Source organism: Chrysochloris asiatica, unplaced genomic scaffold (assembly GCF_000296735.1).
Source record: "Chrysochloris asiatica unplaced genomic scaffold, ChrAsi1.0 scaffold00190, whole genome shotgun sequence".
NCBI lineage: Eukaryota > Metazoa > Chordata > Mammalia > Afrosoricida > Chrysochloridae > Chrysochloris > Chrysochloris asiatica.
The window spans coordinates 3806072-3820526 of record NW_006408708.1 but is presented as its reverse complement, the minus strand read 5'-3'; the positions used below and the strand labels follow the sequence as shown (position 1 = coordinate 3820526).

Genomic DNA, 14455 nt, shown 5'->3' with positions numbered 1-14455 from the left:
CAAGTGTACATTGCTACAATTTCATGAGCTTGACCTGTGCTTATGGATGTAGTAGTTCAAAATACCAACTGAAAGGGAAGGGGTCTTCACATCAAGGATCAATCCTATTACCTCAGAAAACATGGTTGATAGGGACAGGCAACTTAGACCTTGACTACCTAGAATTGGGGGGCTATAAAGGTGCAAAGTGACTAGCTTACAAGTTTTCAAGAGGGAGTTTAGTTTCTAAGTGTGTGGGGGAAGGTAGAATCCCCACTGAACTGTTTTCTTCTTGTCTAGATGGGTTTGGTGAAAGGAAATGGGGATAGGATTCTTTGATTCAGTAGTAAAAGGGCCATGTAATAAATATTTTGAAGTCTTTGGATGGTGCAAATGATTAAGCACTAGACTACCAGTTGAAAGTTTGGCAGTTTGAACCCACCCAAAAGTGCCTCGGAAGACAAGCCTAGGGATCTGCTTTTGAAAGGTCATGACCTTGAAAACCCTATGGAACAGTTCTGCTCTGTACACACGGGGTAACCGTGAGTCAGAATCAATTTGATGGCTGCCAACAACAACAAACAACAAAGTAAATGTTCTAGGTGTTCAGGTCATACTGTCTCTCTCACTGCTACGCAACTCTGCCATTGGGTTGCCACAGACACATGGATGTGACAGTCGTTCAACAAAACTTTATTTAGGAAAATAAGACACCAGATTTGGCACGAACATGTGGTTTTCTGGCTCTAGTTCCAAGTTGATGCTCTCAAAACCTGACTTTCACGTACTTGCTTGATGTTTTAAGGCATTTGAACCTGATCCAAAATATACCAATCTAAACTTGTAAATTAATAAGATGTTTCACTTCAAAGTTAAGGTATCTACTACAATTAGTATGCTACACAATGCATGTAGCCTTATATAGTCCTGAGTATAGGGAGCTTGACTGTTGAAGTCAGTAGCACCTCAACAGCCCCTATACAAGGTAACCAGGAAGTAATTGAATGAATATAAGAGAGGGGCTTCAAAAAGTTCATGGAAAAATTACATTGTCTGTCCGTTCCAAGCTCATTTACTCAAATGCGTGCGTGCTAAGTAAGAAAATTACTCAGGCATGGTCATAGCCTTGAAGTTTACACTATATTGACTTACAACTGTTGTGAAGAAACTGATTTGTATGGTGGAAAAGATACAGTGAATTCTAGACCTGGATTCTAGACCCAGCGTTACCATAAATAGCACTGTGAATGTAGGAACTCTTTTAACTTCTTTGAACCTCCATTCCTGTTTTGTTTTTTAATGAGCAGGAGATACCCAGTCGGCCTGAGTTTCTCTAATTCTATGAGTCTGGCTCTTTAGTTTGATTTGCCTGTCTCAGGAAAGTGCTTCCTGTTTCAACTTTTATTTCCATACCCCTGGAAATCATCAATGCTTTCTAGTTAACTTCAGTGAAGTTGGGATCTACAGAATGGACCTTATTCAACAAAGAATAATTTTCATTTCCCACAGAACTGTTGTGTTTTTGCACACTTGCTTACCAGTTACTTTAATCCAAAGCATGCTTGAGAATGAGGCGAGTAGGAGCTGCATGCGGAACTGCCCAGTGTCTTAAGTGTTTCTTCACAGTGACCTCTCTTATTCCCTTTGTCCCACTCCCTGGATCCTGTCTGGTCCCTTCAGAGAACCTCAGCAATGGGAAAATACTCTCTTTGATGCTTATGACTTCTACGATGCAAATGTGTCTACGGTATTTAAGCACTACAGAATCTGCATAATTATTTGGACAGTCAACCATCACTACCTCAACTTCATACCAATATAAGTTCCAAATGAAATAGAGTCCCAGTAACCAAATCAACCCTGGAAAAGCTAAAATCAGAAAGGAAAAGATGAACAACTTGACACGTTCTTCTATTTGTACCAGAAGGAGAAAGAGAAAAAAAAAATGGCAGAGAGGGAGAAGAAAACCAAACCCTAAGCAAAAAAAAAAAAAAACACAGTCTGAAGAAAAAGAAAAAAAAATGTATAAATGGCAAAAGCTCAATATATTAAGAGAAAATACAAATCAACTGGGAAAAATAAAACTGTAGGCTTCTAGTTTGCAAAGGGTAACAATCAATTCACAGTAAAAGAAATAAAACTTAACACTAAACATATGGAAGAAATTGATTTATCTTGTTAGCAATCAAATTAAAACTCAGTGTGGCTTATGTCTCAACTGTTGGATCAGGAGACTGTTTTATTGTGACTGAGATGGTCCTCAGACTGATGTTACCGTGATCCTGAAAAATGGGGGTGGGGTGGGTGGGGAGGATTCTTTGGAAACTATTTAGGCAATGTGTACCTAAAGGCTTAAAAATGCAATGCCCTTTGTAATTCGACTTCCAGGAATATACTTGTAGGGAAAAAATTCAACCAGTGGAGTCCTCGTTTAAATTTTAATTTTAAGGAGATATTTAAGTAGAATATGATCAAAATATGCAAAGATCTGGAGTCAGAAAACCAAAAAGGAAGAGCACACAGAATTTCTCAAGCTGGGGGAACTGACGAGAAAATTCAAGCCTTGACTTTCGTTATTGGAAGATTCTCTGGGCAAATTATTGAATGGTGCAGAAAGCATCAAGAGAAGATGGAAAGAATACACAGAGTCACTGTACCAAAAGGAAATGGCTAATGTCCAACCATTTCAAGAAGTAGCATATGATCAAGAGCCAATGATACTGAAGGAGATATTGAAGCCAATGATATTGAAGGAATTATTGAAGCCAATGATATTGAAGGAATTGGCAAAGAAGAAGGCACCAGGAATTGATGGAATAAAAATGGAAATTTTTCAAGCAAGTGAGGTGGCACAGGAGGCACTCACTCATCTCTGACAAGAAATTTGGAAGACAGCTGTCTGGCTGACTGATTGGAAGAGATCCATGTTTGTGCACATTCCAAAGAGAGGTAACCCAATGGAATGCAGAAATCATTGGACAATCTCTTTGCTATCCCATGAGAGTAAAGTTTTACTAAAGGTAATACAGAAACAGCTGCAAGCATACATTGACAGAGAACTTCCAGAGGTTCAGAAGAAGCCATGGATCGAGGGATATTATTGCTGATGTCCGATGGATCTTGGCTGAAAGCAGAGAATATCAGAAAGATGTTTACCTGTGCTTTATTGACTATGCAAAGGCTTTTGATTGTGTGAATCATAAGAAGCTATGGATAACACTGCAAAGTATGAGTGTTCCGGAACACTTAATTGTGCTCACGAGGAATCTGTACGTGGAGCAAGAGGCAATTGTTCAAACAGAACATGGGAACACTGAATGGTTTAAAATTATGAAAGGTGTGCGACAAGGTTGTATTCTTTCACCATACTTATTCAGCCTGTATGCTGAGCAAATAATCCGAGAATCTGGGTTTTATGAAGAAATACATGGTATTAGTATTGGAGGAAGACACATTAATACCCTGAGATATGCAGATGATACAACCTTGCTTGCTGAAAGTGAAAAGGACTTAAAATATTTACTGATGAATATCAAAGAGCACAGCCTTGGGTATGGATTGCATCTCAATGTAAAGAAAACAAAAATCCTTACCACTGGACCAATAAACAACATCTTATTAATGGATAAAAGATTGAAGTTGTCAAGGACTTTGTCCTTCTTGGATCAACTATCAACACTCATGGAAGCAGCAGTCAAGAAATCAAACAACCTATTGCATTAGGCAAATCTATTGCACAAGACCTTTTTAGAAAGTGTTGAAGAGCAAAGATGTCAACTCGAGGACTAAGGTGCGCCCGACCCAAGCCATGGTATTTTCAATAACCTCATATGCATGCGAAAGCTGGACAGTAAATAAGGAAGCCCGCAGAAGAATTAACACATTTGAGTTATGGTGTTGGAGGAGAATATTAAAAATGCCATGGGCTGCCAAAAAAACCAACAGATCTGTGTTGGAAGAAGTGCAACCAGAGTGCTCCTAGAGGTCAGGATAGCCAAACTTCATCTCTCACACTTAGTCCATATTGTGAGGAGGGACCAGTCGTTGGAGAAGGATATAATGTTTGGTAAGGTGGAGGGTCAAAGAAAAAGAGGAAGACCCCCAATGAGATGAATTGGCCAAGTGGCATCATCGATGGACCAAGCATGGCAATAGTAGTGCGGTTGGTCCAGGATCAGGCAGTGTTTCGTTCTGCTGTGAATAGGGTTGCTGTGAGTCGGTACCAACTTGATTGCACCTAACAACAACAACATGATCAATTCCCTCAGTAGAAAGAATACTATCATTCAGCATAATTACCTCATAACTATTTTTGTAAATACTTTTTGAGAGCTATGTGTCAGTATATAAAACACATAAAAAGCTATGTGTCAGTATGAGAAAATAGTATAATACAAATAGTACTGTTAGAATGCTTACCATGTTTCAGGCATTATTCTTAATGCTTTCCTTATAAAAGACTCATTTCATTCACACAACAATCATACGAGGCAGGTGCTGATAACTGACATTGACTTAAGTTATTTGTCTAAGGTCACAAGCTACAAAATGACACAAGTGAGATCTGGATCTAAAGTCCTTATTCTTAAGATCCAATTAATGGAGTCCTGGTGTGGCACTGTAGGTTAATGCACTGGACTGCAAAGTCAGTTTGAACCACAGGGTTGGCAGTTCAAGCTCACTAACTGTTCCTTGGAAACCCTGTACAGGGTCACTATGGATCAGAACCAACTGATGGCACTAACTGTAACATAACATAATGCAATTAATAGCAACAATTTAAAAATTGATGTGTACTTTTTTAAAAAAAATTAAAAGCATATGCCAAAAATGTGATTGTGTTTGTAAAGAGGCAGCAAAATGATTAGTCATTTTATATGGTACCAGTTGTTTTCGTTTTGTTTTTTAAATTAGAAATATTTAACTCTTTCTTGTAGTTTTTCTTCATTTGACTTCCTTAATGTATATGGTGATGACCTGTGCACAGGTGGCTTTTCATCAAGAATCTTTGTGATGTTGAAAATAATTGGCCACTGGAATCACAGTTAGCCTTGGTTTTAGTTGGTAGGAGCCCCCTGGCTCATTCCCTACAGACAGAGCAAAAGGAATAGACTTGAAGGAGGGGAGGCTGTTTGGGTTCAGGATTACAGATGAAGTAAGTGGAAGTGTTTTCCCATACTATAGCATATGGTGGCTGACTCGGGACCCTATGTATTTGTAGCGTAGTGGTTATGAGTCGGGCTGCGAGCCACAAGGTCAGCAGTTCGAAACTACCAGCGGTTCTGCGGGAGAAAGATGAGGTGGTCTGCTCCCGTAAAGATGTACAGCCTCGGAAACCCTGTGTAGGGTCGCTATGAGTCGGAACCGACTCCATGGCACATAACAACAACAACAACAAACCCAGTACCATAAGCCTGAGAACACTTAAATCTATTTTAAAAGACACTAATTAATACTAATATGTTTAATACTAAAAACTAAAATTAGTCACTGGTTGAATAGAAGTAAATACTGTTACACTGATGGTACATGCAGGAGATTGCAGTCATTGTGATGAAGCAATATGATTTGTTGAAAGTGAAACTGATGGTATGCTCTGTAAACCTTCATTTAATTTACAATAAAAAGTTTTTTAAAAAGTAATAATAATAACTTGTAATGTCCTGTTGGTCAGACCAGTCTTAGAAGATGCATTTGAGGAAGCATGTAGCAGTCATGTCTGGTGTTCTTCATTCTTTTCTGAAGATCAGTATTTACATCTAGTATCATTTTTCTTCTTTCTGAAAGGTTTCTTTTACAGTTCTTCTAATGTGGGTTTGCAGGTGGTAACTACTTGCAGCTTTTTTTGTGTCAGCTTTGGTTTTAATTTTGCCTTTGCTTTTGAGATATTTTTGCTGGGTATAGAATTTCAGTTTGACAGTTTGGTTGTTCTGAGCTGTCACCCCATTATCTTCCCACTTACATAGTTTCTAATGAGAAATCTGCTTTCGTCTTTTTCTTGTTCCTCTGCACATAAATGTCATTTTACCTCTGACAGCTTTTAGGGTTTTGTTTTTTTTTTTTAATTTTTATTATGATTTGAGTGAACATTTAAAGATCAAATTCTCTTTCTATTTTACAATTCATACACATTCTCTTTATGTGCAATTTTGCATGTTTTGATTACAATTTTTTTGGTATCATTTCTTCATATTTCTTGTGTTGTGTGTTCATTGAACTACTTGGATCTTTGAGTTTATAATTTCCCTCAAATTTGGAAAATTTGTAGCTATTTCACTCACCACCACCCCCCCACTATCCTCCCCACCTCCCCAGCCAAGGACTCCAGTAAAACTTAAATCAACCTGAATGAAGGCATCCCATAGTTTACTAATAGTCTCTTCATTTTTGATAACCCTTTGTTCTTTGTATGCTTCGTTTTGAAAAGCTTCAAGTTCACTAATCTCTTCTTTCATGTCTAAATTGCCAGAAATCCCATTCAGTATGTTTTTCCATCTCAGTCATTGTAGTTTTCATCTCTAGAAATTTAATATGAGTCTTTAAAAAATGTATTTTCCTGTCTCTACCTGACTTTTTTAACATCAGCCATTCAGTAATAATGACTTTCTAAATGTCCTTGCCTGCAGATTCTAACATCTGGGTCAGTTTTGATTGTTTCATTTTTCTTCACATTTTTGGCTTGTGCTTCTTGCTTCTTTGCATGACTGGTCAATTTTGTTTTATCCCAGCTATTGTGATTTCACTTTGCTTGATGCGGGATATTTTTGTTTCCGTGAACATTCTTCATCTTTGTTTTAGGATACAGCTTGGAAACTTTGATCCTTTCGCATCTTGTTTTTTATAATTTATGAGGCAGATCCAGTGCTGTGCTCTGTCTAAGACTAAATTGTCATTGTTAAGTGCCATTGACTCAGTTCCAATTCACAGCGATCCTCTGAGTATAGAGTTTCCAAGGAGTAGCTGATGGGTTTGAACCATCATCCTTTTATTAGCAGCCCAGTGCTTATCCTACAGCATCACACCAGGACTCCAAAGCTAAATACAACCCACTATTAATAAAGACCTTCCTGAGTTTTCTACCCAATGCCCCTGAATTACGGGTTTTCCCAATCTGAGTGGTGTAAATGAGTTGGCAGTTCAAGCTCACCAGCTGCTCCTCGGAAAACCTATATGGGTCACTATGGGTCAGAACCAACTTGATGGCACTTTACAACCACAACAATTAAATGACCTTCCTGAATTTTCTATCCAATGCCCCTGAATTACAGGTTTTCCTAATCTGAATGGTCGAAATTGATGCACTTCTAGCCTTGTGTGTGTACCAGGCTCTGTTCTGCAAGCCTTTTAAATTAGTTATTATTCAGCATATTCTGATGAATACTGATTTCTTTCTCTGCAGGTCTTTGGAGTACCATTTCTGTGCTCTTTCCTCTCCAGTGCCCTGTCCTGCAGAGTATAACCATGCTGGTCCCCTTATATTCTAAGCTCTTTTTCTTCAATTCAGGGAGTCCACCAGACTCCACTTGGGGTGCTCCTCTCTGCACTGTAGCCTTGACATTCAGAGGACTCATCTCTTTTGTGTCCTGTCACTCAGGGACCACTCTTCTTCATTGCCTAAGGTCTAATGCTGTGATAAACACTGATAATCGTAATCATTTGGGGATTTTTTTGGGTAGTTGCTTCAGCCATTGAGAAGTACAAGTCTCCTGACACTAGATTTTAATGGTCCATTGATACGTTGGCTTCACTTTGATAGTGCAGGGAGGTAGCCCCATGCACTGTGGTAATCACTGACTGCAGAGTCAAACCAACTGGACTCAAAGCTCTGCTCCACCACATCCTAGGCTAACCTAACCTCTTCGTGCCTCCATTACCTCATCTACATAGTGCACCTCGTAGAATAAAATCAGATAGTACAGTTAAAGTCTAACAAAGTTCCTGGAACTTGGCCTGTTCAATACATTTCATCTATTGTCATTTGATTTTATTATAAGACCTCAATGAACACCATAAGTCCACCAAGTCCTGGAATTCCAACAGGTGCACTGGGGAAGTTGAAAAACTCAACCTCATGCTCCCTGAATTGCTGTGCATCAATGATATACCTCCCCCTCTCCACAATCACTGGTGTTCTAAGGGCTTTTAGCTCCCAAGGAAGCAGACCTGGGTTGTTTTCTTTTTCAGGGGAAGACAGGAAGACCCCCAGTGAATCAAATAGCCCTTCTTCATCCTCCCTCTCAGCTCTGAGCGATTCAGCTAACAGCAAAGACGACTCAGATGGCTCTCAGAAAAACAAGGACGGGAACAATCTGCTGGTCATCTCTGTTGTGCCTGGGAGCCAAGCCTCACTGAATAGTGAGGAGAAGCCAGAAAAAGGTAAGGGAGGGAGGTGGATGTGGTCTGCTCAGCACTTCTCAGCTAGGGTAACCCAGTCTTGAGAATAGCCCTATGAAAGAGGTAGTGTTGGAAAGCAGAAAGTAGGCCGAGGATACAGTGTAATACGCATCACCCAAAATTTGAATGTCTTTTGCTTGATTTGTGTTCAAATATGGGTGGAAGGATGGAGAGAGGGACTATGACACTGAAGCTGTGTGTTTAACTCCTTGTAGCACAGAGATGCGGAGATGCAGGAAACAGTGCCTGGAGAGGCGTAGCTGTGTGGGTGGGAGGACTAGAGTACTTGGACCTTCCTGTGTCTGCCCCATGCACTGTATGTACACCCAGCTTCGGTCCTTTCAGGGTTCGAATGCGTTTTTTGCAACTTTGTCTGCAAGACGAAGAACATGTTTGAGCGCCATCTGCAGATCCACCTCATCACCCGGATGTTTGAGTGTGACGTGTGCCACAAGTTTATGAAGACCCCCGAACAGCTGTTGGAGCATAAGAAATGCCACACTGTCCCCACCGGTGGGCTCAAGTAAGGAAAGCAAGTACAGAACCTTTTACTGCGTTGTTACTAAATACCCCGTTCCCTTCCCTGCCCCATCCTCTCCCTGGAAGGTTTTGGGGTCTTGGAGCGGGGGAACTTAGTAATTGGGGAGTTGGGTACCTCCGCTGTCTTTAGCTGGTTGTGGATTAGTCCTGTCCCCTAGGGGTCAACAGAACTTCTCAGCAGGAGAATCCATTTCACAGATACTCTGGAATCCAGGGCAGGGAAGAAAACATGTTGGGCCAGCTCAGCCTACAAGGTAGAATCATCCTGCACCATTGAGTTTTGTTCAGACTTGATGTTAAGAATGGACTCAGGAGTTAGTGTCCCCAAGTGCACTGTTAAGCAGTTTGCCATCTCTAGTTTTAGACTATTTGCTATATAACTTTTAAATACATACGACAACTACCTCCATCCCCACTCTAATCTGAAAAAAAAAATGGAAGCTTGACAAATTGAACAAGCAGGAGGCAACGTTTCTCATGCAAAGATCACATGCCTCATGTCTTCCTGCAAACAGTCCTCATAGGAACTAGAATTGGTATCACCTTGTTTGAGCCTTCTTGAGATCTGACATTACCAATCACACATTATTCCCAGATGTTCTAAAACCTAGACCACCTGTAGCATCATTAGCCAAAATCTATAAGAAGCCAGCTGGTCCCAAGTAAGACCAACCTGTTTTTATCACATACACTGTGTGTCTGGCTTGATAATAGATGCTAATGGACTAGCCAAAGAATAAACTGAAATATCCACACTCAGGAAATGTATATCCTAACACTCTCCAATTTTCCTCTTCCCAGTGATTCTGAATTCAGAGTCCCTGTTCATAAGGCACTGAAGGTCCACTGACTAGAAAGATGCTTTCATGGCCAGGCACAGAGAGAAAGATATGTAATGCTACTTCCAAGGCATGACTATTAATTTTTAGTTAGAATGATGATGCAATTAAAAGAGTAGAAAATTTAATTTTTATTACTACAAGGGGACGGGGAAAAAAGATTTTGCTGTAAGATGCCTTCATCTTTGAAACTTACAACCTACCAGAGAGGTGACATAACTTCCGAAGTGGGTGAGGAATGGACAGGCTCAGAGCAGAGCATCCTTGATGGTCCAGTGCAGGGCTGGCGCAGGACCAGCTCCCCTGCCTGGCCAAATAAACGAGCACCTACTGTTAAATTCCATGGTATTTCGCTCTTGGGTTCACTTAGGTGGGAGAAGGGGCGGACCTCAAGGAAGTTGAGGGAAGAGGGTGGTGATCATTCAAAAACACCAGTAGAAGAAAAATGACTAGTCAGAGTTTATTTGGGAATTTGATTTCACTTGTTGCCCTCTTATCCCTTTCTAACTATTTAAAATATTTATATATGCTTAAAAAATGGAAAAAAGAACCTTTTTTTTTCCTGACCTTCATTGACCTTCCCAGTAGCCCATTCACACCCGGTAACTTTGTGGCACCTGCCCGTGATGGCTTTGCCAGTCAGCCTTTCCTCAGGGCCCTAAGAAATCCCGAGCCTCTGAACCTTTTGGGGAGAATGCACAGTGAACCCTGATGCGTTTGCTGGTCCGGCCACTTCCCGTGCGGTGCTAACGGTCCCCTGTGTAATAGTTTATGTTCTAGGATGACCAAGTAGAAGAATACTTTGAAAAAATTGATAATGCCTTCTGGCTATACAGTGAGTCTTTGTTTTTGCTTTTGTTTTGTTTTGTTTTCCTTTGCCATATCTGCTAATTCATTTGCCTGAGAGAATGTCTTTAAGATAAATTCCTGGGAGCCCGGAAAACCCTTACTTAGCATTTGGCCTGAACAGTGAAAGAAAGATAGAGCTGTGGGTCACAGAAATGTCCTTAAAATGAAACAGACTGCAGATGTCTCTATTGCTTTTCTGTGATGGAACTGCTTGTACTCTATATCCTGTTCATAATGCAGATCAAATAAGATTATACTATTATTTTTCTTTTGCCGTAGCTCAGGACAGTGGTGAGTGTCAGACTCCTCTAGGTAAGGCCCAGCTTGGCGTAGGGGTTGTGTGTGCACCTGACCTGGGAATGGGCTGTATATTTCTCTCGTGTGCACTCTTCTGTGAGCTGAGGTTCAAAGGCTAACGGCGAGCTTGGTGCTGAGGAGGCAGTGCCTGGTGCACTTGGTCGTGTTGGGCTCTGCTGAACACCTCTCCAAACCCTCAGAGGACAATTCACTCTTGGCCCCTGCCCTGCGGCTGCCAAAGAAGAGTGGAGGCCGCTGCTTTTGCATTTGCATTCTTGTTGTAGAGAGAGCAGACACTACAATTATCATAGAAACCACTGACTTAAGCCTGGCAGCTTCTAAGAGAGAAGCTCAGCAGATTTTGTAAGCATGCCCTAACCACTCCTCCCAACCCCTCTAGACAGCCCAGGGTGGGGTTGGCGGTAGTAGATCTTCATGTAAAAGATGGAGAGACAGAGGCACGGAGAGGCCCCGGGCTTTGTCCCAGAGTTTCCAGCCAGAGCTGGACCTTAAAATCTGCCCTTCCAGAATCTACTGAAACTGTGTGTAGAGACAACTCCAATATGTATCAGTGTTTCCCGAGTGTCCCCCTTGTGCTGAGCACTCTACCAGGCACTGTAGAGATTACAGAAGAATTGTAAGCTAAGACCCTGCCCTCTGAGAAGTTAGGATCCACCAGTGGGATTATCCTTATTTCTAAGACTTATTGCAAGTTCCCTTATCCCTCATTAGCAGACGAGATGGTGGGTGGGCTGCCTCCCCTGCCCCTTCATAGTATCTCCCTCTCCTAATAGACAACAAGTATGCTGCACAAGTACAAACACACACACACACTCACACACAGAGAGAGCCACACAGAAGCCTTCTCATCCTAACCACCCTTTAATAAGCACGATTCTGATCCCTGTGACTTTCTGTTTGCTGGAGGTAGCTCTCCCCCTGTAAGCTGTTCTCTAAAACCTCTTAGCCTTTCTGCGTGTGCTTGGTGTGGTGCATGAAAAGTCAATTCTTTGTGTTGCTCCCATGTAGAGGGGAGGTCGTGAGGTTTAGACCTCTGCTATGTCTGGTGGGGCGTGGGGAGGGTTCAGCGGGGACGGGAGGGGGGTGGAGGGGAGCGACAGCTTATTTACCCTTGCATTTTCTCTGCTGCCCCTCAAGAGGGCTGCTGTCTGCTGTCCTAGCCAGTAGATGCAGAATAGGCTGAGCATACCTCTTCAGAGCTCCTCGTTAGCTGGGAAAAGCCATAGGGGGTCCTGTTAGGCCAAAGAGGCTGCAGGGCAGGCCAGGCCAGGCCTTGGAATTTGGAGGGTGGCTTGGGGGCCAGGCTGATGAGGAGGGGTAGCAGCGCATCAGCCGCAGACCCTCCCTGGCTGAACTTTCCTCCCATTGCTTTCCCCCTTCCAGGTGTCCATTCTGCATTTATTCCACCAACCGCCCCGCCGCCATGGAGTGCCACCTCAAGACCCACTACAAGATGGAGTACAAGTGCCGGATCTGCCAGACGGTGAAGGCCAACCAGCTGGAGCTGGAGACGCACACCCGGGAGCATCGCCTTGGCAACCACTACAAGTGTGACCAGTGCGGCTACCTGTCCAAGACGGCCAACAAGCTCATCGAGCACGTGCGCGTCCACACCGGGGAGCGGCCCTTCCACTGTGACCAGTGCAGCTACAGCTGCAAGCGCAAGGACAATCTCAACCTGCACAAGAAGCTGAAACACGCCCCACGCCAGACCTTCAGCTGCGAAGAGTGCCTGTTCAAGACCACACATCCTTTCGTCTTCAGCCGCCACGTCAAGAAGCACCAGAGTGGACACTGCCCTGAGGAGGACAAGAAGGGCCTGTGTCCGACCCCCAAGGAGCCCGCTGGCCCTGGAACCCCGCTCCTCGTCGTCGGGAGCTCCCGGAATCTCTTGTCTCCCCTGTCGGTCATGTCCGCCTCCCAGGCTCTGCAGACGGTGGCCCTGTCGGCCGCCCATAGCAGCAGCTCAGAGCCCAACCTGGCACTCAAGGCTCTGGCCCTCAACGGCTCCCCTTTGCGCTTTGACAAGTATCGGAACTCAGATTTTGCCCATCTCATTCCCTTGACAATGTTATACCCCAAGAACCACTTGGATCTTACATTCCACCCTCCCCGACCTCAGACTGCACCTCCTAGCATCCCTTCACCCAAACACTCCTTCCTCGCCTATCTCGGACTAAGAGAGAGAGCAGAGACTGTCTGAGGGCAGCCGTGCTCTGTACCAAAAACAGAGACAGAGACAAAAACAGAAAACTTAAAACACAACCCCAGCAGGTGTATGTTGCTGCAAAACCCGCAGACCGCCCCCCCGGGTCTGAACCACGTGTACTGTATATCTTTAGTAAGGAATAGAGAATTGGCTCTTTGTGTATACTATTTGCATTGACATGAAAGCTGCTTTACTCAGTCTTCAGAGAGGTGACCTACTGCATACTTCTACCTTCAGAAGCATGCCTCCCAGGCACCCACCTCCCACTCTCACCCCTTCTCCGTATTTTTCTCTTAAAAGGAATTTTGTCTCGTTCAAGCCTCAAGAGAGTGTCCTTAATAGCAATCAGCACTTGTTAAGGTTATCAATCGGTGCATTTTGTTTTCTGTTGGGTGAATGGGGGTGCATGGGCATTTGTGGATTCCGAGAGAGGAGGCCATACGTTGTGTGCCGTGACATCTCCACTGCACCTTCTTGGTACTGGCTCCTGTAGTAGCGATGAACGGTCTTGGCCCTCCTGGGTTGTTCATCCACTCTGGCCTTTTTCCCTGAATTCCTTCAGCTCCTTTCCTTGTGGATTGTACGGCTGCAGAGTGGTAAGGTCTGGGGTTTAGTTGGTGAAGGAAATGGTAGGTGTCTATAGTGCTGGTGGAGATTTCTGACAGAGCGTCGGCCACCTTGGTCTCCTTTGGTTACGAAGATGCCAAGGATTCAAGCAACTGCTCTTGGAAGAAATATCTCGTAGCACTGCAGCTAACATCACAAAACATAAAGGTGTATGTGTCCATACATATACAATGTGTATGATTACACACCATTTTTTAAGGGCAGATTTTATATATAGAGATGGTGTAATTAATTCAGTGGTTACCATTTGTTTGCAGGAAGAAAAAAAAAAAATTGTATGAGTGAAAATTTTTATGGTTGAGAAATCCAGCCAAGGAGATTAAAAGGGGTTTGGATAAATTCTGGGTATAAATGCTCAGACTAAAAAAAGAAAAAAGAAAGAAACGGCAGTTTTGCACAGTGCTTAGGTCTTGCACTAATTTTTGTTTCTCATCTGAAAAAAAAAAAAAAGGCGTAAAATAAAAGGACGAAAGTGTACCTTTTATATGAAATGAGTAAACTGTATGTTTGAAAATATAGTCATGACCTCTTTGAACTCAACAAAAAGGTAAAAGGTGCTGTTTATTCTTTACGGTTCAGTTTGTACTCCTGAGAAGTTTCCATTGTGTTTGCAGATCCTATGGCTATAGTGCTCTCCGCGTTATTACTAACTCTGTATTCCATTTTTGTCTCGCCTGGTGGATATTACCTGCTAGGAGGC

General features: G+C 42.7%; 1 protein-coding gene across 3 annotated transcripts in view; it reads left to right on the top strand.

Annotated features, from left to right (window-relative positions):
* The window catches only part of ZNF827 (zinc finger protein 827), a 252044-nt gene extending 237854 nt beyond the window's left edge, over window positions 1–14190 (top strand). Inside the window, exons 12-15 of one of the 3 annotated variants that reach the window (XM_006872273.1) lie at window positions 8164–8355; window positions 8719–8896; window positions 10881–10913; window positions 12303–14190. In XM_006872273.1, coding sequence (XP_006872335.1) covers window positions 8164–8355; window positions 8719–8896; window positions 10881–10896 — 386 coding nt within the window. In that variant the 3' untranslated portion in view covers window positions 10897–10913; window positions 12303–14190. Of the gene's footprint in view, window positions 1–8163; window positions 8356–8718; window positions 8906–10880; window positions 10914–12302 lie in introns of all 3 variants that reach the window. The other 2 variants (XM_006872275.1, XM_006872274.1) reach the window with 2 other exon arrangements.
* The last annotated feature ends 265 nt before the right edge of the window (window positions 14191–14455 follow it).